Raw genomic sequence first — 24859 nt, 5'->3', positions numbered from 1 at the left:
AATTTAGGAGTACTTTATGGAGTATCCATTTCCCAGTTGGGTCATTATTGTAGGTGTTTTAACAACTGAATGGCATACATGATTAGATAGCCTAAGACAGCTGCTGCTGTAGACAAACTGATTAGAGTCCACTCCTGTCTCTCTTGGCCTTTTCTCATAGTATGACCTTGGGCAAGTGCCTTAACTTCTCTAGGCCTCAGTTCTCCTAAAAATGGGGGCAGTAACAGTATTTTCTTGGCGGTTAGTAAGTTCTCCATGTTACTATTATTATAATGGTTCAACGAAGAATGTTTCCTTTCACATTTCTTGCCAATAACAATGATGACAATTACTGCTACTACCATCACCACTATGACCATCACTAGTAAGAATAATAATGACAGCAGCAGCTATATCATCTGCCTGCTAGGTGCCTACCACTGTGATATGTGCTTCACATATAACTGAACATTTGAAAAATCAGAATATATATATGTATATATTCTGAAATCTGATCTGACGCTTTAAAAAAGCCTTTGGAGAGTTAGGTTAAAGGAAAATTTTCTCCTTGTTTCCTGTGTACTTAATAACTACTATAAAAGTAGTTACTGCATTAATAATACAGTAATTATTAACCATGAAACCATTGACAAAAAGGGAATGAAAACATTACTGATCAAGTTGTAGCCTCTTGCAGGGTGTATTGCTTCTCCTTTCCATTTTCAGCAGAAAAGGAGTTGAGGAGAGGTGTTGGAGGCATTAGCAGGCACCTGTTTCCAAAGCTACTCTTTTCCTTATGGCTCCAGTCCCTATTCCTAAAGCCACCAGTGATAGAAGCTGCCTGTTCTACTCCGCCCTTCTTTTGTCTGTCTTTCTGTAGAGAAGAGAAAAGGCTAGAGCAGAGAGGCACCAAACCACACTGTCATGGTGGTTTGTACTTGATTCCACTTGTATTTTGAGTAATTAATTAGTGGTGCAGAAAGAGCTCATATTGGGTACCATCCCTTTCTTAGAGATTTCCTCAATACCCCAAGAGTGCCTATTTGCATCTCAGAGGTCTGTCGTGCTATAACAAAACATTTAATACAGTTTTCCCTGTGTAATTCCACAGTAATAAAAGAAAACATGGAAAAGCAATACGCTGCAGTCTCACAAACTTAATGTCAGCCAGAGACATAAAATATCTGCATATGTACAGAATTCACAAGTCTGTTCTTTTTGTATTTCATTTAACAACTGATTCTAAAAAGTATTTCTCCATTTTCTGACCTGAAGTTAGATTTATTCACACTGACTCTTAGTAGGATGCTATGTCATTGCAGGCCCTGGGAGCTGTTTGAGATTCAGAGGAAAGGAAGGCTGGTAATCTAGGTGGATAAGGCCAATGATTTCAGTGACACTAAATATTATGGCATAGAATATTAAGAATACATTGCACTAGAAAAGCTTTTTCCTTTGAACTCTGCCCATCTTTGGGTAACATTGAACTGTCAATGAAGAACTCCATACTCAGCACCAAAAAAGTTTGGGGTCAGTTTTGTTATTCTTCACCTTATCATTATCATTTTTAAAACTGCCCAGTTATGTTTTCATCTGGAATAGTCAGCCCCTTCTTTTTACTCTCCCAAGGCTGTTCCACAGGTACTTCCCGTTGTCTTCATCTAAGTATTGCTCAGGATTATGCCCTTGTAGGATTATGTGTATGTTTTATGGTGGTGAAACTGGATCGCCCATGTTTATGTTACTTTAATATTTTAATCAGCACAATATTCATTTGATATAGCTGTCATATTACTCCTTATCTATGCTTAAATTGAAGGGATTGAGATCATGCAATCTTCCATGTATAATTGGGCACTTCTTTATTCAACTAAAAAGATCTCTTGGAGAATGTAGGTTTTCAATGATGAAAGGAAGATAATTCGTTGAGCAGGTAATAGATTAAGAAGAGGCAAGATTTCTAGGCATTTGGTGCTCTGGAGAAAGGCTAAAGGTCCACCTTTGAAGTTATTCCATTGTTCTCCACGGATAAAAAATCCCATGGTTGACTGTGCTAGTTCCTGGTATTTTTCTCCCTTCAACAAGGAAGAAAGGTAAAATGGCTATTTGATTTTGACTTTAGATGCATAAACTAGTGACACAGCATATTTCTCTTCCAACCCGCACCCTGTTTTGATTATGCGTGGTTCTGTTGAAAAATAAATTGCTTTAGAAAAATTAAATGTTTATAGTTGTACTGGTGGGGTTTTAGAAGCTTGGGCAAAAACTTGGTATTTCAGGAAAATTTCATTTGACAGGCTTTGTTGGTTTTCTGCCACTTACAACTTTGAATTGGGTATTATATGTATACTTTTGTGTATGTACTTATTGTAAGAAAGAACCTAGTAATTTATTTTTTCCAGTTTTACTGAGATGTAACTTACATATAACGTATATTAGTTTTAGGTGTACAACATAACTCTTTGATATGTGTATATATTACAAAATCATCACTACAATTAGTTTAGTTAACATCCATCACCTCACATAGTTACAAAATGGTTTTTTCTTGTGAAGAGGAACCTAGTAATTTAAATCCATGGCATTTGGTTTCTTATTACCTACTTTGAGAAAGGTTGTCAAAATATGATTACAGCTTTTCCTCCAAATCATAGGAATCTCCAACAAAGCTTTGATAAACTGAGACCCTCTGATGGGAATCTCTGTATACCATTCACTGCTACCAGGAATCATGTAAGAAGCCTCCTTTGCTATATATAGAAGCATTTCAGGGCCACCAAAATCTGTGGAGCTCCTTTGTGTGATCTAGGAAACCTGAGAGGAGGGTTGAGATGTGGTATGCATCACCCCTTCTCTGCTCAGGGGTCATCACCACTGGATCTTGGCTCCCTTTACCTGCTGAGCCTGATGCATGCTCAGGGTCCTCTCAAATAGTCCTCCAGGGAGTCAGAGTTGGAGATACAGATGAAATTTAATATCTACCCCTCTCCTTGACGGGGAAAGTGGAGCTAAGATATTCTCAAAATTGCGTTTCTTGAAATGAGATTTACCCATGTTGAGCCCATCCTCTAGGAGTGCAAGATTTGTCATCTGGATATTGAGTCCTGGTTCTGACCTTTACCAGTGGGGTGATAGTGGGCAAGTCACTTGGCTTCTCCAAGCCTCAGTTTTTTCATTTATGAAGTGGGAAGAGGTCATACCTACTTCAGAATACTGAGGATTAAATAAAGTAATTTTTGGGAAGTGCTTGGTATACTGTCTAGCCCAACAGTTCTCAGAGTTTTCATCTCATAACCCCTTTATACTCCTAAAAATGATTGAGTTTTGTTTATGTATATTATATTTATTAGAATTAAGAAAATTTCAAAGTATTTATTAATTTTAAAAATTAACAATAAGCCCATTATATAGCAACATAAATAACATGAAAAATAACTGTATTTCCCCCAACAAAAGTTAGTGAAAAGAGTAGTCTGTCTGCTTCTGCATTCAATCTGTTGCAATATCACACATCATATAGCCTCTGGAAAATTCCACTGTAAACGTATGAAAGAATGAGAATGAAAAAGGCAAATGATATCCTAGTAATAGTTTGAAAAGAGTTTTGACTTCATGGAACCCAGAAAGGGCCTTGGGGACCTCAGACCAATCGTTGGCATAGCTAACAGTTAGCACCCAATAAATTTAGTTATTATTGATATATATGGAAGTTTTTGTAACTAGTGATGAGAAGTAAAAGCGATTGCTTCAAAACTTCTTGTTCTGTACTTTCCTAAAGGGTCCCAAATAAGACTGTGATTCAAACTAAGCATAAGGAATAACATTGTTTTTCAAATAAATACTAATAATACATGAACAAGTTCTTTGAATTTTAAAAGACTCAAATCTTGCTTTCAGGAATTTGTCAAATATATTATCATAAAGCTTTTATTTTTTTTTCCAGAGAAGACTCTTTTTCCCTCCTAGGGTAATAAGATCTTAGTAGAGAGAGAAGTAATTTGATATTTACTCTGAAACCACTGATAGTGTTCCTATGGGGTTTTGGCAGCCCACCAGTTTAAGAAGGTGTGGCCCCATTGTCACCATGCTGGGCTTCACGATTGACAGGTCAATCTTGATTTACTAGTTGGAGAACCTTCACTTAAAGCACTTATTATGGTTTGATCCTCAGATACAAGATCCCTTAAAGGGGCTTTTTGAAAGCCCCTTTGGATTCTAAAGACAAGAAGCAAAAGTGATATAACAGATAAATAGATAAGTTGTCTCAAGAAATATAGGTAAAGTTCATATAGTTCCAATCTTAGGATATATGGGTATAGTTTATATCAGCTATCTGTGTACTTTGCAGACATATGGCCCTCTAATTGTATCAATTTTCTCCTTTCTCTTTTTCTTTGGGAGGTAGTGTAGACCATGGGGAATTCATATGCTGGGCAACTGAAATCTGCTCGATTTGAAGAAGCTCTCCACAACTCCATAGAAGCCTCTCTCAGATGTAGTAGTGTGGTACCACGACCAATTTTTTCCCAGCTTTACTTGGACCCTGACCAGCATCCTTTCTCATCTGCAGGTGAGTTTCTCAATCCCACACATTCCTAGACTCCTTTTAATAGAAGTGGGATCTCCAAATCTGGGGATATCCTAAATAAATGGGTTAAATGTTAGCCAATGCCAGTCTCCCTGTCCTCAGATATTTTTCAGAACTATGAATTTTTCTTTTGGTTATTTTCCCACAAGCATTTTTATTAAGTTAGCTATGATTTATTTGCTTACCCAGATGTAAAACCCAAGGTGGAGGATCTGGATAAAGATTTGGTACACCGCTACACTCAAAATGGAAGCCTGGATTTTTCTAACAATCTAACAGTAAATGAAATGGAAGATGACGAAGATGATGAAGAAATGTCTGATTCAAATAGCCCACCAATTCCCTATTCACAAAAACCTGCCCCCGAAGGGTCTTGCACTACAGATGGTGGGTTTCCTTTCTTTTTTTTTTTTCCAATTCCTCTAATATTGTCTGGCTAGTTTCCAATCATTGCATGGGATGCTCGAGGCTGGAAACCAGTAATTACAGAAAGGAATGAGGAATGATTATGCTGTCACTCACATTATTGCCTGTGATTTCATAGCAGGTGTCTATTAAGAAAGACAAGCATTATCACCCCATCTTATAGATGAAGAGACTGAGATTCACAGCAATTGAATGACTTCTCTGAGATGGTATGTGGCAGAGGCAAGCCTAGACCTAGCTCAGGACTTTTTCAATGCTCCAGGTGCTTCCTGCAAGAATGTGACTCTTTCAGAAACTTTATTTTAGTGATCTCTCTTTCCACGTCTTTCTGTTCCACTCTCAAAACAATTACAAAAATATCAGGTGTTTTAATATTTACCTTTTCCATATATTTTGAACATTCATCCAGTATACTGTTATCGCTAGAAGATTAAAATGAACATATTTTGATAATCCCAGTTTATTTATCTTCAACCTCCTCTTCTACCAAGGCTTTAACCACACTTTTTTTTTTTAAAACTAATCAGCTGACTTAGCTGCAGATTGTGTTTTAAAATTTGCCCCCTCCTTTCTTTTTTTTTTTTTAAATTAATTAATTAATTTATTTATTTTTGGTTGTGTTGGGTCTTCGTTTCTGTGCGAGGGCTTTCTCTAGTTGCGGCGAGCGGGGGCCACTCTTCATCGCGGTGCGCTGGCCTCTCACTATCGCGGCCTCTCTTGTTGCGGAGCACAGGCTCCAGACGCGCAGGCTCAGTAGCTGTGGCTCACGGGCCCAGCTGCTCCGTGGCATGTGGGATCCTCCCAGACCAGGGCTCGAACCCGTGTCCCCTGCATTGGCAGGCGGATTCCCAACCACTGCACCACCAGGGAAGCCCCAACCACACTTTTAAAAAGAAAATCCTACATAAAACGTTTTCAGTATTTCATGGTTTTGGCGATGTAACAACTTAAATTATACTCTCTTCCCTCCATTTAGTGGCATACGGTGCTGTTTTCTGGCCATCCCAGCCTGATTTCTAATTAGTTCATAATCTGATAGTTCATAGTTTGCCCGTAGCTCTTTCAGCTTGGCTCCTTCTAAGGTAGTTCTAAGAGTCCTCTCCCTCAAAGGCAGAAGAGCCCTGAAATTTTCCTTATGAATATGACAGTGAAATAGGGCAATACAGTGCCTGGATTTGTTTCAGCATACCACCTCTTCATGGGAAATCCTCTATTTACCTAAGACTCCTAAGACTTAAAGGAAGGTAAAGCTATTTTTAGAGGCAATTTAGATAAGCAGATACTTAACACCCCACGGGCTTCTGGGGGTGCCATTCAGATGTAAATTCTGGCTGCTAATTTCTTATGTAAATTATTGGTAGGTTCCTACCCTGCTGGGAGGCAGTTGATGTCTAAAGGGGTAAAGGGCCGCCAAATTTTAGGCCTCCAAATACTGCTTTGATTAGTTTGTGTTTACAGCTGTTTCAGTAAACTTTCCCCTCCCCCATTTAGATTACTCTGTAACCTTCAAGCTGGAGATAATTGGAGAATGCAAAATCTGGTTCTGTGAAGTGAAAACCTTGGCTATTAAGGAAATGCAGATGAGGTTTACAAAGAAGGGCTCTGCACTATGGCTCCCCTTTAAAATTAAAATCACTTGCTGCAAGAGTCTTGGTTTTAAGGCAGCATGTCAGTATTACTCCCAGAAAATGAGTTTGAGAGTAGGGGCAAGTTTGTCAAATAAATTATTTGTGTGCCCCATAACGTACTTTTCTTTCCTTGACTACAGTAAATAGGCTTACACCCCCGCCTTAGGGTACTGTTTCCCAGGTCCTCCAGTAGCCTCTAAAAGAAAGATCCTATCTTTCTTTCAGGATTAGTTCAGATATAATTTAAAATTACCCTAGAGGGGAGTAATAAGGTTACTTCTTATTTTATCTTAGGTTTTAATTGAGATTTAATATTTATTATATTAATTTTCTGACATATTTCTAATAGTGGGGAAATTGAACTACCTGCTACACCAGATATCTGGATCCTATAGGTCTTGAAATATAATCACATTTCATAGATTCTTTAGCTACTTCTTTAGAGACACACAGAGCTTATTTTCAATCTTTTTAAAAAACTACATTAAATATTGCTCTTTGCATAATATATTTTTTCTTAATTGGGGATCCCTGATGATATATTTTGTATATAATTAGCTGATCTGAATCCCAAGAATGAAGGTTTGGAGGAAACAGTCCAGACCCTTGTGAGCATATTCTCAAACTAGCTACAAAGTGAACTCAGGAACTTTTGCTTGACTTTGCAACCATTTCTGGCCTTGGATTGATTTCTTCCTGACCCTGTTCCTGGACTCAGCCTTGCCTTTTCTTTCTCACCTATTCTCTTTCCTCTTAATTAAATCACCTGTGTGGCTTGTGCTGGTGATTAACTAGAAGGCAAGAAGATAAAACAGGACATTTTAAAAATGGACTTTAAAAAAAATTTAAGTGTAGTTGATTTATAATGATGTGTTAATTTCTGCTGTACAGCAAAGTGATTCAGTTATACATATATACATACACACACACACACACACACACACACACACATATATATTCTTTTCCATTACGGTTTATCACAGGATACTGAATACAGTTCCCTGTGCTATACAGTAGGACCTTGTTGTTTATCCATTCTGTATATAATTTGCATCTGCTAACCCCATACTCCCAATCCATCCCTCCCCCTTCCTTGACAACCACAAGTCTGTTCTTTGTTAGACTTTATTTAAGAACAGTTTTAGATTTACAGAAAAATTGCTAAAATACTACAAAGTTTCTATATATCCCCACAGTTTGCCCTATTGTTAGCATGTTACATTACTAGTAATTCTAGTAATAATGAAAGTCCATAGTTTGTATTCTTTAGTTTCTACCTAATGTCCTCTTTCTGTTCCGGAATCCCATCTGGGATACTACATTAGATTTAGTTGTTATGTCTCCTTAGGCTCCTCTTGGCTGTGACAGTTTCTCAGACTTCCCTTGTTTTGGCTGACCCTGACAGTTTTGGGGATTATAGGTCAGGTATATTCTAGCAGACCTTCTATTGGAATTTGTCTGATGTTTTTCTCCTGATTAGACTGGGGTATGGGTTTGGGGGAGGAAGATCACAGAGGTAAAGTGCCATTTTCATCATACTATATCAAGGGTACGTACTATCAACATGATTTATGACTATTGATGTTGACCTTGATCACCTGGCTGAGATAGTGTTATCTCCACGCTCCCCCCCGCCCCGCCCTCATTACCATTACTGTGGAAGAAAGTCACTGCACTCAGCCCACACTTAAGGAATAGGGAGCTATTCTCCACATCCTTGAGGGCAGAGTATCTAATACATTATTTGGAATTCTACTGCATGGAAATTTGTCTCTTCTCCCTCGTTTATTAATTTATACAGTCATTTATTTATATCATTATACACTTATGAATATTTATTTTATGTTTTGGGTTATAATCCAATACTACTTTATTTTTTTGCTCCAATTTTTCCAGTTTTGGCCATTGGTAGCAATTTCAGTTGGTTCCTGTGCCCCTTTTATATGCTCCCATGATTACGGTTTTCTTTTTAGGATAAAATAGGACATTTTCTCTTTTCATTGTCACAAGCACTTTCTGAAAAAAAATTTTAAGAGGAGGTTTGCTTCCTCCTTCTATGAGAAAAACATTCTTCTCCTAGAATCATCATTAATAATTATTACTTTTCACCTCTAGGTGTCCTCATATCATAAATGGGAAAACCTTCAAATGCTGTAGCCCTGAAAGCTATTTGTGCTTCTTAATTTGAGTGGACTGTGTAGTTTTCATTATACCACAGAAACCACTCTGAAATCATCTTTCTTCCAGAGAAAATCCTGCTTTCTTCAGATATTTTCCACACTGACTGTGTCTTCTCTACTCTATCCCTGTTTAGCCCAAAACTGAAATTGTACTTTTCCCCCTTAATCTCCCTTTGGCTGCAATGTATTGCTTTGAGAAAGCTCACCAGAAATGTCCCTCTCTAATCAAGGGACACCTTTGTGACTTGCAAAACCATGAATTTTAAGGATTCATCAGCAGGTGTGAGAGAGATGGTTGCTGACATAGCCCATGGGTGGCAGGGGCTACTGTGTCAAGTACCCCCCAGGATTCAGCCTGGAAAGTTGAGTGATGAGACTCAGCAAGGATAGGCAAGGAAGAAGCTATAGGAGAGGGTCCTACATCAGACCAGGGAAGGTGAAGCATTCTGTGAGTCAGAGCAATGTTAACGAGGACGAAGGAGGCTCTAACCTGGAGTCAAGAGACCTGGGTCCCAACTTGGTGGGTTGCTGGGTATTTGACCTTGGGCTGTTTTCTTAACCTTTCTGGGCCCTAGTTTCCTCATTTGCATACTAAAGAGATTGGGATAGATTAGTGTTACCCAATCTTTGACTTACAAATCTCTCTTATAGTAATACATAATCTTTTGAACCCCTTAGGAATTTAAAAACTAATTCTGTCACTATATGGCATGTGATAAAGAATAGATTTTAAGTAGAAAATATTTATTTTAGATTAGTATATTAATATACTCTTTGATATTATTCATGCATGAGAAAATATTGCCTAAATTTTATCATTCAGTCATTGCTGTTTAATTTATTTTAAATTGGTTGTGTAAGGAAAAGCATGTTTTGTTGACAAATTCAAAAATAAAATGTTATACTTTTGGGGGGTGGAGAAGGGGAGCCAAATGTATTTAAATATTTCCCAGCATCAAAAAAAGAGTCAAAATCTACTTTTAATACCCAAATTTTGGGGTTTGTATGCTTTAGGATTAAAAGGATGTACTAATTTATTTTTATAATTTTTGCTCTACGTTATGAAAACATTTCAGGCTGTTGTTTGCAGAATTTCTGTACAAATAACATGCTGCTGAAAGAGGTAGCCTTTTCCCTCTTACATGAAAAGCCAAATTGGATTATAATCACTAAAATTTTACCTTATCATTGCTTTTTTTTTTTGGTGCCCTAGAAACATATTGGTGCATTTAATATAATTTTATAATTTGATGAGTGGGGTTGGGGTTGAATCTAACTTTCATATCTAGCAGAGAGCATCTTAGGTACACTTATAAAATGACTGTGTCCATGAAATCCGTGTTCCCTAAGCTTCCCATTATTAGCCAACAGCCCATTATGGGTATATAAATTAAGCAACACATCAATACATGTGACTGATAATAAAATCATTTTTAAAGTGTGTAGTAATCAAAACCACATATTGATATGGTGTTCAGCTGAGTGAGTCCTGAGTTCGTTCAGCTGATTTCCACTACCCCTACATGTATAGCATGGAAAGCCCTTAGAACATTCTGTTTTAAAAGTAGGATATTAGGGACTTCCCTGGTGGTGCAATGGTTAAAATACACCTGCCAATGCAGGGGACACGGGTTTGAGCCCTGGTCCGGGAAGATCCCACATGCCGCGGAGCAACTAAGCCTGTGCACCACAACTACTGAGCCTGTGCTCTAGAGCCCGCACACCACAACTACTGAAGCCCGCGTGCCCTAGAGCCCGTGCTCCACAACAAGAGAAACCACCGTAATGAGAAACCTGCGAACCGCAACGAAGAGTAACCCCCACTTGCCAAAACTAGAGAAAGCCCGTGCGCAGCAACTAAGACCCAATGCAGCCAAAAATAAATAAATAAATAAATTTATAAAAAATAATAATAGTAAACAAAGTGAAAGTAGGATATTAGAATAATTATTTATTAGTTTTCAGAAATTGGTAATGTTATCTATTTTAGTTTCACTTATAGTTCCCAAGTATCATGGAATACCTTTACGAATCTCTGGGATTTTGATAACTACTTGTTGGAAAATCCTGTTATCAGATGACCTTGAGGTTCCATATAGCTCTGATGTTCTAAAAAGCTTGTAATAATTTGCAAATTGGTACAGATTGGTACAGACTTGTCTATTCTTTCTAATATTGAATGACTGAAAGTTTAAGAAGGTTGTAGTACTACTTCTTAGTGACAGAGAAAGCTCCTCAAGCATCCTGTTTCCATCAATAGGTAATCATAAACCTCTCATCATTGAATTTTCTACACCATTTGGGAGGGTATTTTATGTTTTGCCTTTTGGAGAAAGTCATAATAAAGGTGCTACCTCCTAGGGGAGATATGTTTCTAGGTTTACTGTCTATACACAAATTAATAATTCCTTTGATTAAAAAAATTAATGCTCCTTTTGAGACTTTAAAATGCTCCTAGATTTAGTATTTCAGAATTTCATGAAAAAGTCTGTGTTCACCCCTCCAGGTTTTAGCTCTGGATTATAACTATTCTTAAGCACTTTTTTTGGCCAAGTTGAATAATACGCTTTTTACCTGTTTTTATATAGCAAACTTTCCATGTCTAACATCACTGGACATTATGGGACTCATTTTGTAACCTTGGACAAATACTCTCACCTTTCTGAGCCTCATTTTCTCCATATATGAAAAAGAGATAGTGATACCTAGCTAGAGTTGTTGAGAGAATTAAATGAGAAAATCTCTGCATTGTTTAGCACTGTACCTGTCTTATGTTAAGCGCTCCATAAATTTTAACTGTCACTAGTATCATCATCGTCATCATCATCATCATCATCATCTCCCAACTTTCAAACCTGTGAATTTTGTCCCTTAATGGGGGTGGGGACAGCAGATTTTTTTAAGGGTTCTATGTATCTATAGGCTCCAAAATATGTTTGTAAACTGAATAAATAATATGACTCACATGTATAAATGACTATTGTCCAAATAAATATAGATGATATTGTGAATAATAAAATACAGATTGATTTAAATTGTTAAAGAATTCACAATAACATTTTGATATTATTTTTCTCAATTTGTGAACACTAGAAGTTATATTTGAATTTTTTAAGGTTAAAAGGGAATCTACAAGCTTGAAATGGTTGAAGCCCAGTGTCTTTATCATTCTAGTCTTTGATTTCTTGCTTTTTCTTATTCCATTGTGTCTGCTTTTGAGGTTTAATGATCCAGACCATGCAGCAGATTCCTATGCACCATAACCTCATACAGTGTTTGGATGTTGTTTTCTTTTTATTTCTCATATACTAACTGATGGCCTCCAACTGTTTCTTGGCATTTGGTTAACATCATAATATGAATTGATGCTGGGAGAACCTAGCATGGTTCTGGCCCACTTTGTATTGGGCAATAATGATGGTGGTCTCCTCAGGTTTGTGTGTGAGAGTTAGGTGTCCATCCTCCATTGTCCTGGTTTATGTCGGGTACCCACACCTGGAGTGATCAGCTATGACCAGAAAGGTGGGATATTCCAGCAGCCCATCTTGGACTGGGTGCCAGCTCCAGCTCAATCTGGAATATCACAGCTGTCCAGGGAAATCACATAACTAGAGTGGTGGGAATCATTTCCCAGAAGATGTGGAGATTGGTGCTTTGTAGCAGAACATAGCTGTCCTCTGTAATATTGTTTTGTAATTATCAGTTCCTTATACATTCTTCTAATTGACTACAAGTGAGTTCTTAGAGGAAGTGTACTTTGTTCAGCTCTATCCCCAGGCCTAGGACAGCATCTGTTGCAAATCATTTTTAATAAATGACAAACTAATGAATTAATGTAATACATTATGGTTACAAAGTGGTTATGTAAGGTTGTTTTGTTTTTTTTTAACTGGCCATCATCAAAAAATCTACAAACAATAAATGCTGGAGAGGGTGTGGAGAAAAGGGAAACCTCTTGCACTGTTGGTGGGAATGTAAATTGATATGTAAGGTTTTGTCATGTCTTTCCTAGTGCAAATAACCTAAACAGTTCTGAGTTCTAGTTCTGATCCATTCATTTATGATTCACCAAACTCCGAGCTTCAGTCTCTTCCTATATGAAATGGAGAACATCTGTGTTCTATGATTGTCCCCATTTAGAGAAGTGAATTTGCATTGAAAGTAAAAATACTATATTATGTGCACATAAAAATTCCGTATGTTTTTCAGAGTTTGCTGTGTATTTATCATTTGCTTACTTGTGGATCAGAAAATGTAAAGTCATCAGTGTTGGCTAAAACAGTTGGAAATACCTCCTTTTAGTGTCTTTTTAGCTCTGCTCAGAGGAGCACATATGATAGATGTGTCTCTTGGTTGGAGTACATGGACTTTAAATTTAGTCCTTAATAGTGATTCCCACAGGTAATCAACTCTCCAAATGGGTGATGAGGAGTTATAAACTCTCTAAACATTCCACTGTGTCCTTTTTACTGGTTTTTAGGTTTTTGTCAAGCAGGAAAGGATTTGCGTTTGGTATCTCTGTGTATGGAACAAATCGACATCCCAGCAGGATTCCTCCTGGTGGGGGCCAAGTCTCCCAATCTTCCTGAACACATCCTAGTGTGTGCTGTAGACAAGCGATTTCTACCAGATGATCATGGAAAAAATGCACTTTTAGGTGAGTATTTCATACCTATAAAATTCCTTCTGAGATAAAGGAGTTAAAATACAAGTTTATTTTAAATTATCACAGAATTTTTTAAATCACAGAATTAGCTGGGGATTATATATTAGTTTAAGTAAGAAACACTTTTTCATTTAGTAACTTCTTAAAAATTAGCTTTCACTTTTTTATTAACTCTCAAAACATTCACCTTAATGAAGAGACTTTTTTAAACTAGGCATTAAAGAACACCATACAATTTATCAAAAATAAATATTTTGTGAAATAAAGTAGGATTCACTCTCCATAGAGTCATTGATCTGGATCTGATATCAAATAAACTCTCAATTATTCAGCTGTGGATTATCCAGGTTGTAAGTCATTGGTAGTTTTTCTCTACCACCCATTATTTCTAACTACACTTGATTGATGTGATTCTCATTTTATATTTAGCATTAGTTCAATCAAGATAACTAGGAATATACCTATGATGTAAAGTGTTTTAACTTTATGTCAGAATTGTTTTACTTTCTAGTATTACTTTGGACTTTTTTCACAACATAGCTTTCCTACATCATGGGAAATAACAAAGAGTGGGTTTACTTTTTAATTATTCTTTTTTAAATTGAAGCATAGTTCATTTACAATATTATGTTAGTTTCAAATGTACGTCATAGTGATTCAATATTCTTACAGATTATACTCCATTAAAAGTTATTACAAGATAATGGCTATAATTCCCTATGCTGAAATATATATTCATGTTGCTTATCTATTTTATACTAGTAGTTTGTATCTCTTAATCCCTGACCCCTATCATCCACCCCCTTCCCTTTATCCACTGGTAACCACTAGTTTGTTTTCTATATCTGTGAGTCTGTTTCTGTTTTGCTATATACATTCATTTGTATTATTTTCTGAATTCCATATGTAAGTGATATCATACAGTATTTGTTTTTCTCTGTCTAACTTATTTCACTAAGCATAATACCCTCTAGGGTCATCCACGTTACAACAGATGGCAGAATCTCATTCTTTTTTGTGGCTGAGTAATATTCCGTTGTGTGTGTGTGTGTGTGTGTGTGTGTGTGTGTGTGTGTCACATCTTCGTTATCCATTTGTCTGTTGATGGATACTTAGATCGCTTCCATATCTTGGCTATTGTAAATAATGTTGCCATGAACATTGGGGTGCAGGTATCTTTTCAAATTAGTGTTTTCATTTTCTTTGGCTATATACCCAGTACAGGAATTATTAGATCATGTAGTAGTTCTATTTTTAGTTTTTTGAGGAACCCACATTACCCTTTTCCATAGTGGCTGCACCGATTTACATTCTCACCAACAGTGTACAAGGGTTTCCTTTTCTCCACGTCCTCACCAACATTTGTTATTTGTAGACTTTTTGATGATAGCCATTCTGACAGGTGTGAGATGATATCATTGTTGTCTTGATTTGCGTTTCTGTAATAATCATCAGTGTTGAGCATCTCTTCATGTGCCTATTAGCCATCTGTATGTCTTCTTTGCAAAAATGTCTATTCAGGTCTTCTGCCCATTTTTTGATTGGGTGGTTTGTTTTTTTGATACTGAGTTGTACGAGCTGTTTATGTATATTGGATAGTAACCCCTTTTGGTAATATCATTTGCAAATATTTTCTCCCATTCCATAGGTTGTCTTTTCATTTTGTTTTTGGTTTCCTTTGCTGTGCAAAAGCTTTTAAGTTTAATTAGGTCCCATTTGTCCCATTTGTTTATTTTTGCTTTTATTTCTTTTGCCTTAAGAGACAGATCCAAAAAAAATATTGCTACGATTTATGTCGGAGTGCTCTGCCTACATTCTCTTCTAGGAGTTTTAGGTTTTAGGTCTTACATTTAGGTCTTTAATCCATTTTGATTTTATTTTTATACATGGTGTGAGGAAATGTTCTAATCTCATTGTTTTACATGTAGCTGTCCAGTTTTCCTAGCACCTCTTATTGAAGAGACTGTCTTTTCTCCATTGCATATTCTTGCCTCCTTTGTCATAGATTAATTAACCTAGGTGTGGGCTGTCTATTCTGTTCCATTGATCTATGTGTCTATGTGCCAGTACCATGCTGTTCTGATTACTGTAGCTTTGTTGTAGAGTCTGAAGTCTGTGAGGGTGATACCTCCAGCTTTGTTCTTTTTTCTCAAGATTGTTTTGGCAACTCAGGGTCTTTTGTGGTCCCATATGAATTTTAGGATTATTTGTTCTAATTCTGTGAAAAATGTCATGGGTATTTTGATAGAGATTGCATTAAATCTGTAGATTGCTTTCAGTAGTATGGCCATTTAAACAATATTAATTCTTCCAATCCAAGAGCATGGGATATCTTTCCATTTCTTTGTATCATCTTCAGTTTCATTCATCAGTGTTTTATAGTTTTCAGAGTATAGGTTTTTCATTTCCTTGGTTGAGTTTATTCCCAGGTATTTTATGCTTTTTGATGTGATCTTAAATGAGATAATTTTTCACTCTCTCTTTCTGATAATTCATTATTGGTGTATAGAAAAGCAACACATTTCTGTATGTTAATCTGTATCCTGCAACTTTGCTGAATTTGTTTATTAGCTCTAATAGTTTTGGGGTAGAGACTTGGTTTTTCTATAAAAAGTATGTCATCTGTAAATAGTGACAGTTTGACTTCTTCTCTTCCAATTTGAATTTATTTCTTTGTCTTGTCTGATTGCTGCGGCTAGCTCTTTCAATACTAGAAGTGGCAAGATTGGGCATCTTTGTCTTGTTCCTGAATTTAGAGGAAAGGCTTTCAGCTTTTCACCCTTGAATATGATGTTAGCTGTGGATTTGTCATAAATGGCCTTTATTATGTTGAGATATGTTTCCTCTGTACCCATTTTTTTTTTTAAGTTTTTTTTAATTAATTAATTAATTAATTTTTTAAATTTTTTGGCTGTATTGGGTCTTCGTTTCTGTGCGAGGGCTTTCTCTAGTTGTGGCAAGCGGGGGCCACTCTTCATCGCGGTGCGCGGGCCTCTCACTATCGTGGCCTCTCTTGTTGCGGAGCACAGGCTCCAGACGCGCAGGCTCAGTAGTTGTGGCTCACGGGCCCAGTTGCTCCGTGGCATGTAGGATCTTCCCAGACCAGGACTCGAACCTGTGTGCCCTGCATTGGCAGGCAGATTCTCAACCACTGCGCCACCAGGGAAGCCCCTGTACCCATTTTGATGAGAGTTTTTATCATGAATGGATGTTGAATTTTGTCAATTGCTTTTTCTGCATCTACAGAGATGATCATGTGATTTGTATCCTTCCTTTGTTAATGTGGTGTATCATATTGATTGATTTGCAAATATTGAACCATCCTTTCATCCATGGAATAAATCCAACTTGATCATGGTGTATGATCCTTTTTATATATTGTTGGATTCAGTTTGCTAATATTTTGTTCAGGATTTTTGCATCTGTATTAATCAAAGATATTGGCCTGTAATTTTCTTTTTTTTATAATGTCTTGTCTGGTTTTGGCATCAGGGTAATGGTGGCCTCATAGAATGAATTTGGGGAGTGTTCCATCCTTTTCAATTTTGGAATAGTTTGAGAAGGATAGGTATTAGCTCTTCTTTATATGTTTGGTAGAATTCCCATGTGAAGCTGTCCAGTCCTGGACTTTTGTTTGCTGGTAGTTTTCTTATTACAAATTCCATTTCACTACTAGTGATCAGTCTGTTCAAATCATCTGTTTCTTCTTGATTCAGTCTTGGCAGATTGTATGTTTTTAGAAATTTGTCCATTTCTTTCTAGGTTGTGCAGTTTGTTGGTGTATAACTATTTGTAGTATTCTCTTATGGCTTTTTTTGTATCTCTGTGGTATCAGTTGTTATTTCTCCTTTTTCATTTCTTATTTTGTTTATTTGTGTCCTCTTTTCTTCTTGGTGAGCCTGGCTAACAGTTTATCAATTTTGCTTATCTTTTCAAAAAAAAACAGCTCCTGGGTTTCATTGATCTTTTCTATTGTTTTTTAAAATCTCTGTATTATTTCTTTCTTTCTGATCCTTATTATTTCCTTCCTTCTGCTGATTTTGGGCTTTGTTTGTTCTAATTCCTTGTGGTGGTAGGTTAGGTTGTTTATTTCACATGTTTCTTGTTTCTTGAGGAAGGCCTGTATTGCCATAAACTTCTCTATTAGAACTGCTTTTGTTGCATCCCATAGATTTTGCATTGCTGTGTTTCCACTTTCATTTGTCTTGAGGTATTTTCTGATTTCCTCTTTGATTTCTTCATTGACCCATTGGTTTTTAGTAGCATGTTGTTTAGTCTCTATGTGTTTGTTCTTTTCCCATTTTTCTATCTGTAATTGATTTCTAGTTTTATACTGTTGTGCTTGGAAAAAAAATGCTTGATATAATTTCTGTCCTCTTAAACTAGTTGAGACTTGTTTTGTGGCCTAGCATGTGATCTTTCCTGGAGAACATGCCATGTTCACTTGAAAAGAATTTGTACTACACTGTTTTTGGATGTAATGTCCTGCAGATATCTACTAAGTCCAACTGGTCTGTTGTGTTGCCTTATTGATTTTCTGTCTGGATGGTCTGTCCATTGATGTAAGTGGGGTGTTAAAGTCCCTTACTATTACTGTGTTATTGTCGATTTCTCCTTTTATGTCTGTTAGTGTTTTCTTTATATATTTAGGTGCTCCTGTATTGGGTGCATATATGTTAAATAGTGTAATATCCTCCTCTTGTATTGATCCTTTTATTATATTATGCCCTTCTTTGTCTTTTGTGTGTTATAGCCTTTGTATTAAAGTCTATTTTGTCTGATGTAATATTACTACCCCTGCTTTCTTGTCAGTTTTGTTTGCTGAAATATCTTTTTTCATCCCCTCACTTAAACTCTGTGTGTGTCTTTAGCTCTGAAATGAGTCTCTTGTAAGCAGCATATAAAAAGGTCTTATTTTTTAATCCAGTGAGTCACCCTATGTCTTTTTTGTGTGTCCAATTTTTTATTGTGGTAAAATACACATAACATAAATTGTACCGCCTTAACCATTTTAAGTGTACAGTTCAGTGGTATTAAGTACATTCATCTTGCTGTGCAAGCATCACCACCATCCAACCACAGAACTCTTTCCATCCTGCAAAACTGAAACTGTACCCATTAAACACTAACTCCCCATTACCCCCTACCTCTAACCCCTGACAACCACCATTTTTCCTTATTTTTTTAATCTGCCCTTTCCCCCCACACCCTAGCCTCTGGTAACCACCATTCTACTCTCTATTACTATAAGTTTGGCTCTTGTTATTATTATTTTTTTACCCTATGTCTTTGGACTGGAGCATTTAGTCCATTGACATTGAAAGTAACTATTGATAGATATGTACTTATTGCCATTTTATTACTTGTTTTCTGGTTGTTTTTGCAGTTCTTCTCTGTTCATTTCTTCTTTTTGTTTCTTCCCTTGTGGTTTGATGATTTTCTTCAGTAGTTCCTTTCTTTTCAGTTTTTGTGTATCTCTAGTAGGTTTCTGATTTGTGGTTACCATTGGGTTCATATATGTTGACCTATATCTACTGTTTTAAACTGGTCGTCATTTAAATTCAAACGTATTCTAAAAGATCTACTTTTTTTACCCCCCTCCCCCACATTTTGTGTTTTTAATGTCATATTTTACATCTTCATGTGTTTATCCCTTAACCATTTATTGTAGTTACAGTTTTTACAATTTTTTGTCTTTTAATCTTTGTATTGGCTTATTTAAGTGGTTGATCCTCAGTTCTTACTATATATTTGCCTTTCCTAGTGGGATTTTCCATTTTCTATAGATTTTTACTTCTTTTCTACTTAGAGAAGACCCTTTAACATTTCTTTTAGGGTAGGTTCAGTATTGACAAACTCTTTTAGTTTTTGCTTGTCTAAGCAGTTCTTTATCTCTCCTTCTATTCCAAATGATATTCTTGCTGGTATCCTAGGTTGCAGGTTTTTCCCTTTCAGCACTTTGAATATATTATGCCACTTCCTTCTAGCCTGTGAAGTTTCTACAGAGAAATCATCTGACAGCCTTATGGGGATTCCCTTGTATATGACTCTTTGTTTTTCTCTTGCTGCCTTTAGAATCCTCTATCTTTAACTTTGGTCATATTAATTACATGTCTTGCTGTGGGTCTGTTTGGGTTCATCATTTTTTGGACTCTCTGTGCTTCCTGAAGCTGGATATCTGTTTCCATCTTCAGGTTTGAGAAGTTTTCTGTCATAATTTCCTCAAATACATTTTTGATCCCCTTCTCTCTTCTCCTTCTGGGACCGCTATAATGACAATGTTGGTATGCTTAATTATATCCTAGAGATCTCTTAAATTGTTTTCATTTTTTTAAATTTGTTTTTCTTTTTTGCTGTTCTGATTGTGTGATTTCCATTACTCTATCTTCCAGATCACTTATGCGTTCTTCTGTATCTTAGTCTCCTATTCATTCCTTCTAGTGTGTTTTTTATTTCTGCTATTGAGTTCTTTATTTCTGATTGGGTCTTTTTTATATTTTCTAGTTCCTTGTTAAAGTGTTTACTGTATACATCAATTCTTTTCCCTAATTCAGTTAATATTTTTGTTACCAATGCTTTGAATTCTTTATCTGGTAAATTGTTTATTTCTGTCTTGTTGTTTATTTTTTGGGGGGTTTACTCTTGCTCTTTCAATAGAGAGTAGTTCCTCTGTCTTTTTGTTTTGCTCAGCTTTCTCTGCCTCTATGAATTCAGGTGAAACAGTTACTTATTTCAGTCTTGAAGGGGTGTCCTTATGTGGGAGCATCCCTATACAGACTGCATGTGGCCTATGCCTTTGCTGGGAGAGCTGGATTTGATGTGGATGCAAGTCACATCCTTCCTCAGGGTGTGCTGGCAGCTGTCACATAGGTAGGAGGTGGGGCTGGAGATGGAGGGGCTAGAGCTGAAGTTGGGTGTGAGACAGGGCTTCCCCTCTGCTTGGTGGCCATCACCACTGTATCAGGGGCAGAGTCTGACCCCAAGTTGCTGGAGCAGAAGCCCTGAGGGTCGGGCTCATGCTGGCTCTGTTCCCTTTAAGTGTGTGTTTTTTCCTCTCCCTGCATGGGGACCCTTGCCCCAGAGGGGTGGAGTGCTGAAGCAAGTGGGGCCTGTGCAGGCTCTTGGCTCATGTCGGCCACAGACAGAGGTCTGATGCACTGCCTGTGCAGTTGCCTGCAGCTCCACTCAAATGCAGCCTCTGGGGCAAGTCCCCTTTGTCCCTCACAGCCGGTCACTGCCCCCAGGCTCTGCAGTGCAAGTGGGACCCACATGGAGTCTCAGTGTGTATCAGGGGATGGGCTATGGTGGAACAGCTGTGTCAGAGATCTGGAACACTTCTGACGTGCTGCTTGAGTAACTGATGGCTGCTACCACCCCACTCAGACGCCGCTGTGGCACCAGGTCACCTCTAAATCCCACACTGTGCCACACTGTAACATGGAGTGAGCAGCACCAGAGCTTTCGCTCAGCTTGGACTGGGGTACATGGCAAGGTGGTTGTGAGAAACCTGGCAGCTGCTAGAGCAGACCTCTCTCCACCTTGCTTGGGGGCAAGCCAGCGTGCACACTCCTCATGAGCATAGTCTAGGCTTCCCTCAGCCCTCCTGTTTGTCTCAGTGGCCCTCCAACCAGCCAAGTGGGATTGTCTCCTCCACGTAAAACCCCAGGACTGGGGCATCCAATCTGTGGCTCAGACCACTCACTCCACAGGGTGGGTGTCCACCCGCATAATCTCTATTTTTCTCTGAGTCTTCTTCTAGGGGCACAGGTCTCGACCTGATCGCTACAGCCTTGGTTGTACAGGAGTCCTGCCAGTTTCCAGTTAGTTTTCAGTGAGAATTGTCCCACATGTATTTGTATTTTTGATGTGTTCATGGGGGGAGGTGAGCTCCACATCCTTTTACTCTGCCATCTTGATTCAAACCCCTTAAATTAACTTTTAATAATTAAAAAGGCAAATAAGAGAGCATGTAAGGACTTCCCTGGCAGCCCAGTGGTTAAGATTCTTCGCTTCCACTGCAGGAGGCACAGGTTCAATCCCTGGTTGGGGAACTAAGATCCCACATGACTGCCATGTGGCGTGGCCTAAAGAAAAAGGAAGGAAGGGAGGAAGGAAGGAAGGAAGGAAGGAAGGAAGGAAGGAAGGAAGGAAGGAAGGAAGAAAGAAAGAAAGAAGAGGGCATGTGAGGTTTGTTACTTTTTTTTGCTGCTGTGTTTCTCTGAAGTTGCTTTTGTTTCTCAGAATTTGTTACTGTAGATAGAATCAGATACATGTCCTCAGCACGAATATCAGTAAAAATGAAGAAAAAAGAAGAGGGCAAAGAATTGTATTTACAGTGAGCTGTGTGTTTGTTTAGCTTGATTCAGTCTTCCTAGTTATAAAGCATCATCAGAAAGTCTAGAAATACATAGGTCAATATCTTGAGTCAGAAAGTGATCTTACACATGGTTAATAAACGTTCCTTAAACTACAGTTCAAAGCCTGCTCTTGGTTCATAGGAAAAGAAGTGGTAATTTTCATTTTCATAGGCTCTCATTTGTTAAAATATCCATTTTTTTTCTTTCAGTGAAATTGAGCAGATGGTTTAATATAGACACCTAACAGTAAAGTTTATACATTGGACTAAATTAACAAAGAAGATCCAAGGATTCGTTTGTTCATTCATTCATTCAACAGTATTTGTTCCAAAAATCACGTTAGGTTATGATATGTGGGCACAAGAATGATAAGACATAGTCTTTTCTATCACAGAGCTAAGAACCTAGTTGGCTCTGGTAGAACAACTTTGGGAAACTTCTTTTTAGCACTTTAAAAGCATCAAAGTTTTATCGAATGGAACAGTTCATATGTGGCTCTGACTGCAGACATAGAAAAATCTCTTATAATGTCTTTTTGCTCAATGATTCTTCATGACTAGAGGAATCCTCTTAGAATATGTCATGGGACTCACACAGAAAACACCATCAGAATAATAGATTTTATAATCCTTTGTGATTGGGAATATGAAACCAAAGAGCCTGGGCTTTGGAATTGGAACTGGGTTTAAATCCCAGATTTTCTAGTTAGCACTTTAAGAATTTGGGCAAGCTACTTATCTTCTTGAAGTTTCAGATTCCTCATCTATATAAAGGCGCCAATAATGCCCACCTGGCAGGATTATAAAGATCAAATGGATGATGTTTATAAGGTACCCAATAGCGCAGTGCCTGGCATATAGTCCTTGCTCTTTAAATGGTAATTATTCTGCCATTCTGTCATATTTATTAAATACCCTTATAGACATGGAACTTTGTTAATAATTTTTTATTAACCACTTCTCCAAGTGAAAGTGTAGTACAATAAAATGATAAAAGTTTTCTCTTGAACAAGCACAATGAGATTTTTATATGTTCATTACTCTATTGTCAAAAAGTTAATATTCATCTAACAGTTCTTACTTATGATGGTTGATTTTAGTATGCATTAAGATATAGTGGGGGGAATTCCCTGGTGGTCCAGTGGTTAGGACTCCGCACTTTCACTGAGGAGGGCCTGGGTTCGACCCCTGGTTGGGGAACTAAGATCCGACAAGCCGCACAGTGTGGCCAAAAAAAATAAAAAATACAAACAAATAAAATTTTAAAAAGATATATTGGGAAAATTTTTTAAGCTTAAAATATTCTAGAATCCCTGTGGACTCCAATATCAATTTGTCTAAATTTTTATATAAATTATACAGATTCCAAAGACTGGGGGGGAATTGAGTTTAAAGTAAATTGATCACTTGGCCACACATATGCCCCAAATCTGCCATGCAATTCGAAGACCTGATTGCTAGAAAAACTAGAAAGGTAATTTGGCTGTAAGAGATATTATTTATTGTGATAGTGACAGCAAGAACTTTGAGCAGATAAAATCTCTCGTGAACCAAAGTTAATACAGAAACTATACAGAGTTTTAAAAACGGACTCTAAAGTTCTTACTCTTTTATATTGTTAATTCTCATCATTAATGTGAAGTTTCTCTTCTTTGAAGATTATCCAGATCCATTGATTTTCTCCCTCTTCATACTCAAGTCTTGCTTTTCACCTCAGAAAACAGGTAGAGGACAAGATAAAAGATAAAATCTAACCCCAGTAATTTGTTAATTCTAATTCTCACATTAATCTTTGATGAACTACTTGGACCTATCAGATAAGCCTCATTTTTTGGCACTGTCTCTATTTCAGATGAAGGTTCTTAGTTTTATTGTGTTTTGGGTATGTTGCATCTGCCTCATAGGTCAGCCAATTTTCTATCAAGGCATAATGATCACATCAGAAAGTAAGTTCCGTGGAGGCAGTGGTTTTGTCTTCCTTGTTCAGTGCTAAAAACCTGGTACCTGAAATAGTGCCTAGCACATAGTAGAGTACAGATATTTGTTGGATGGATGGATGGACAGGTGGATAGATGCATGGATTAGTGGATGGATGCATGCATTCATGGATGCGTGGACAGGTGGATGGGTGGATGAATGGTTAGATGGATGGTTGGCTTTAGGAATTTGGTGAACTAGGCAGTCATTGACATCTTTCTTTTTTTGGCCGACAGCTCCAAGGTATTAGACAAATAGCCAAATGCTCTCAAATGCAATCCACCTCTGAATATGTTTTAAATAACTTATGAAATTATATTGATATTTATATTTCTATGAAGTGATGGTAATAAGCTAATTATATAGAATTACTGATTTTATGTAACTGACCAGAAGTTGGGACTATCTCTTGTTCACCACTGTTTTTCCAGTGTTTAGCAAAATGCTTGGCATATAGGTTAGGTGCTCAATAAAATATTATTGAATAAATAATAATAAATTGGAATGCCCATTTCTAAATGTTCTGAATTGATTGTCAGCATCCTGAGATTGGGACATTGTGAGATATTTTGTCTTTAATCCTCATGGTCTTTCTCTACTCTCCTTATATATCTTTGTTAATTATAAAACAGGTTGGTTTGGTGGTTTTAAAAGAGTGTATTATTCCATAAGTGAATTTATTTTCAGTTAGTTATTTGTATATCGAGATATTGTGTTTATGAAATTTGGAATGCCCTTATTTGCCAATATAACCATACATATGTCATGTCCTCATAACTCACAACCAGAAGAACTCACTCTCTTACTGTCCACTTTTCTTCTATGTAATAAGGGAGATTGAAAAGTTGATTTCCAATCAAGCAAAGCATGACCTCTCATCCTCCCAGCCTTCTCAATTCCTTCTTCTTTCCATGTCCTCTGTTCCAAGATCACTGAAAGTCTTATTTTGTTTGATTAATCTGAGTGAGAATTGTTTGGATGTTAAGTCTAAGGAATAATGAGCTAGTTTGAATAAAGAGGGGTTGAACAGAGAAGAAATGGGACCCTTAGGGAACTTGT

General features: G+C 37.2%; 1 protein-coding gene across 18 annotated transcripts in view; it reads left to right on the top strand.

Annotated features, from left to right (window-relative positions):
• GREB1L (GREB1 like retinoic acid receptor coactivator) overlaps positions 1-24859 on the top strand; it is a 263389-nt gene that overhangs the window by 135409 nt on the left and 103121 nt on the right. For all 18 annotated transcript variants that reach the window (XR_014252078.1, XR_014252079.1, XM_082418584.1 and 15 more), the window contains 3 exons: positions 4385-4549; positions 4757-4954; positions 13282-13458. Coding sequence is in view for 16 of the 18 variants with exons in the window: in XM_082418584.1 (XP_082274710.1) it covers positions 4393-4549; positions 4757-4954; positions 13282-13458 (532 nt within the window). In the remaining 2 variants the exon portion in view is untranslated. The remainder of the gene's footprint in view (positions 1-4384; positions 4550-4756; positions 4955-13281; positions 13459-24859) is intronic.

This window comes from Balaenoptera physalus, assembly GCF_965194825.1.
Source record: "Balaenoptera physalus genome assembly, chromosome: 12".
NCBI lineage: Eukaryota > Metazoa > Chordata > Mammalia > Artiodactyla > Balaenopteridae > Balaenoptera > Balaenoptera physalus.
Note: the sequence above shows the minus strand (reverse complement) of the source record. Positions and strands in the feature narration are given on the sequence as shown.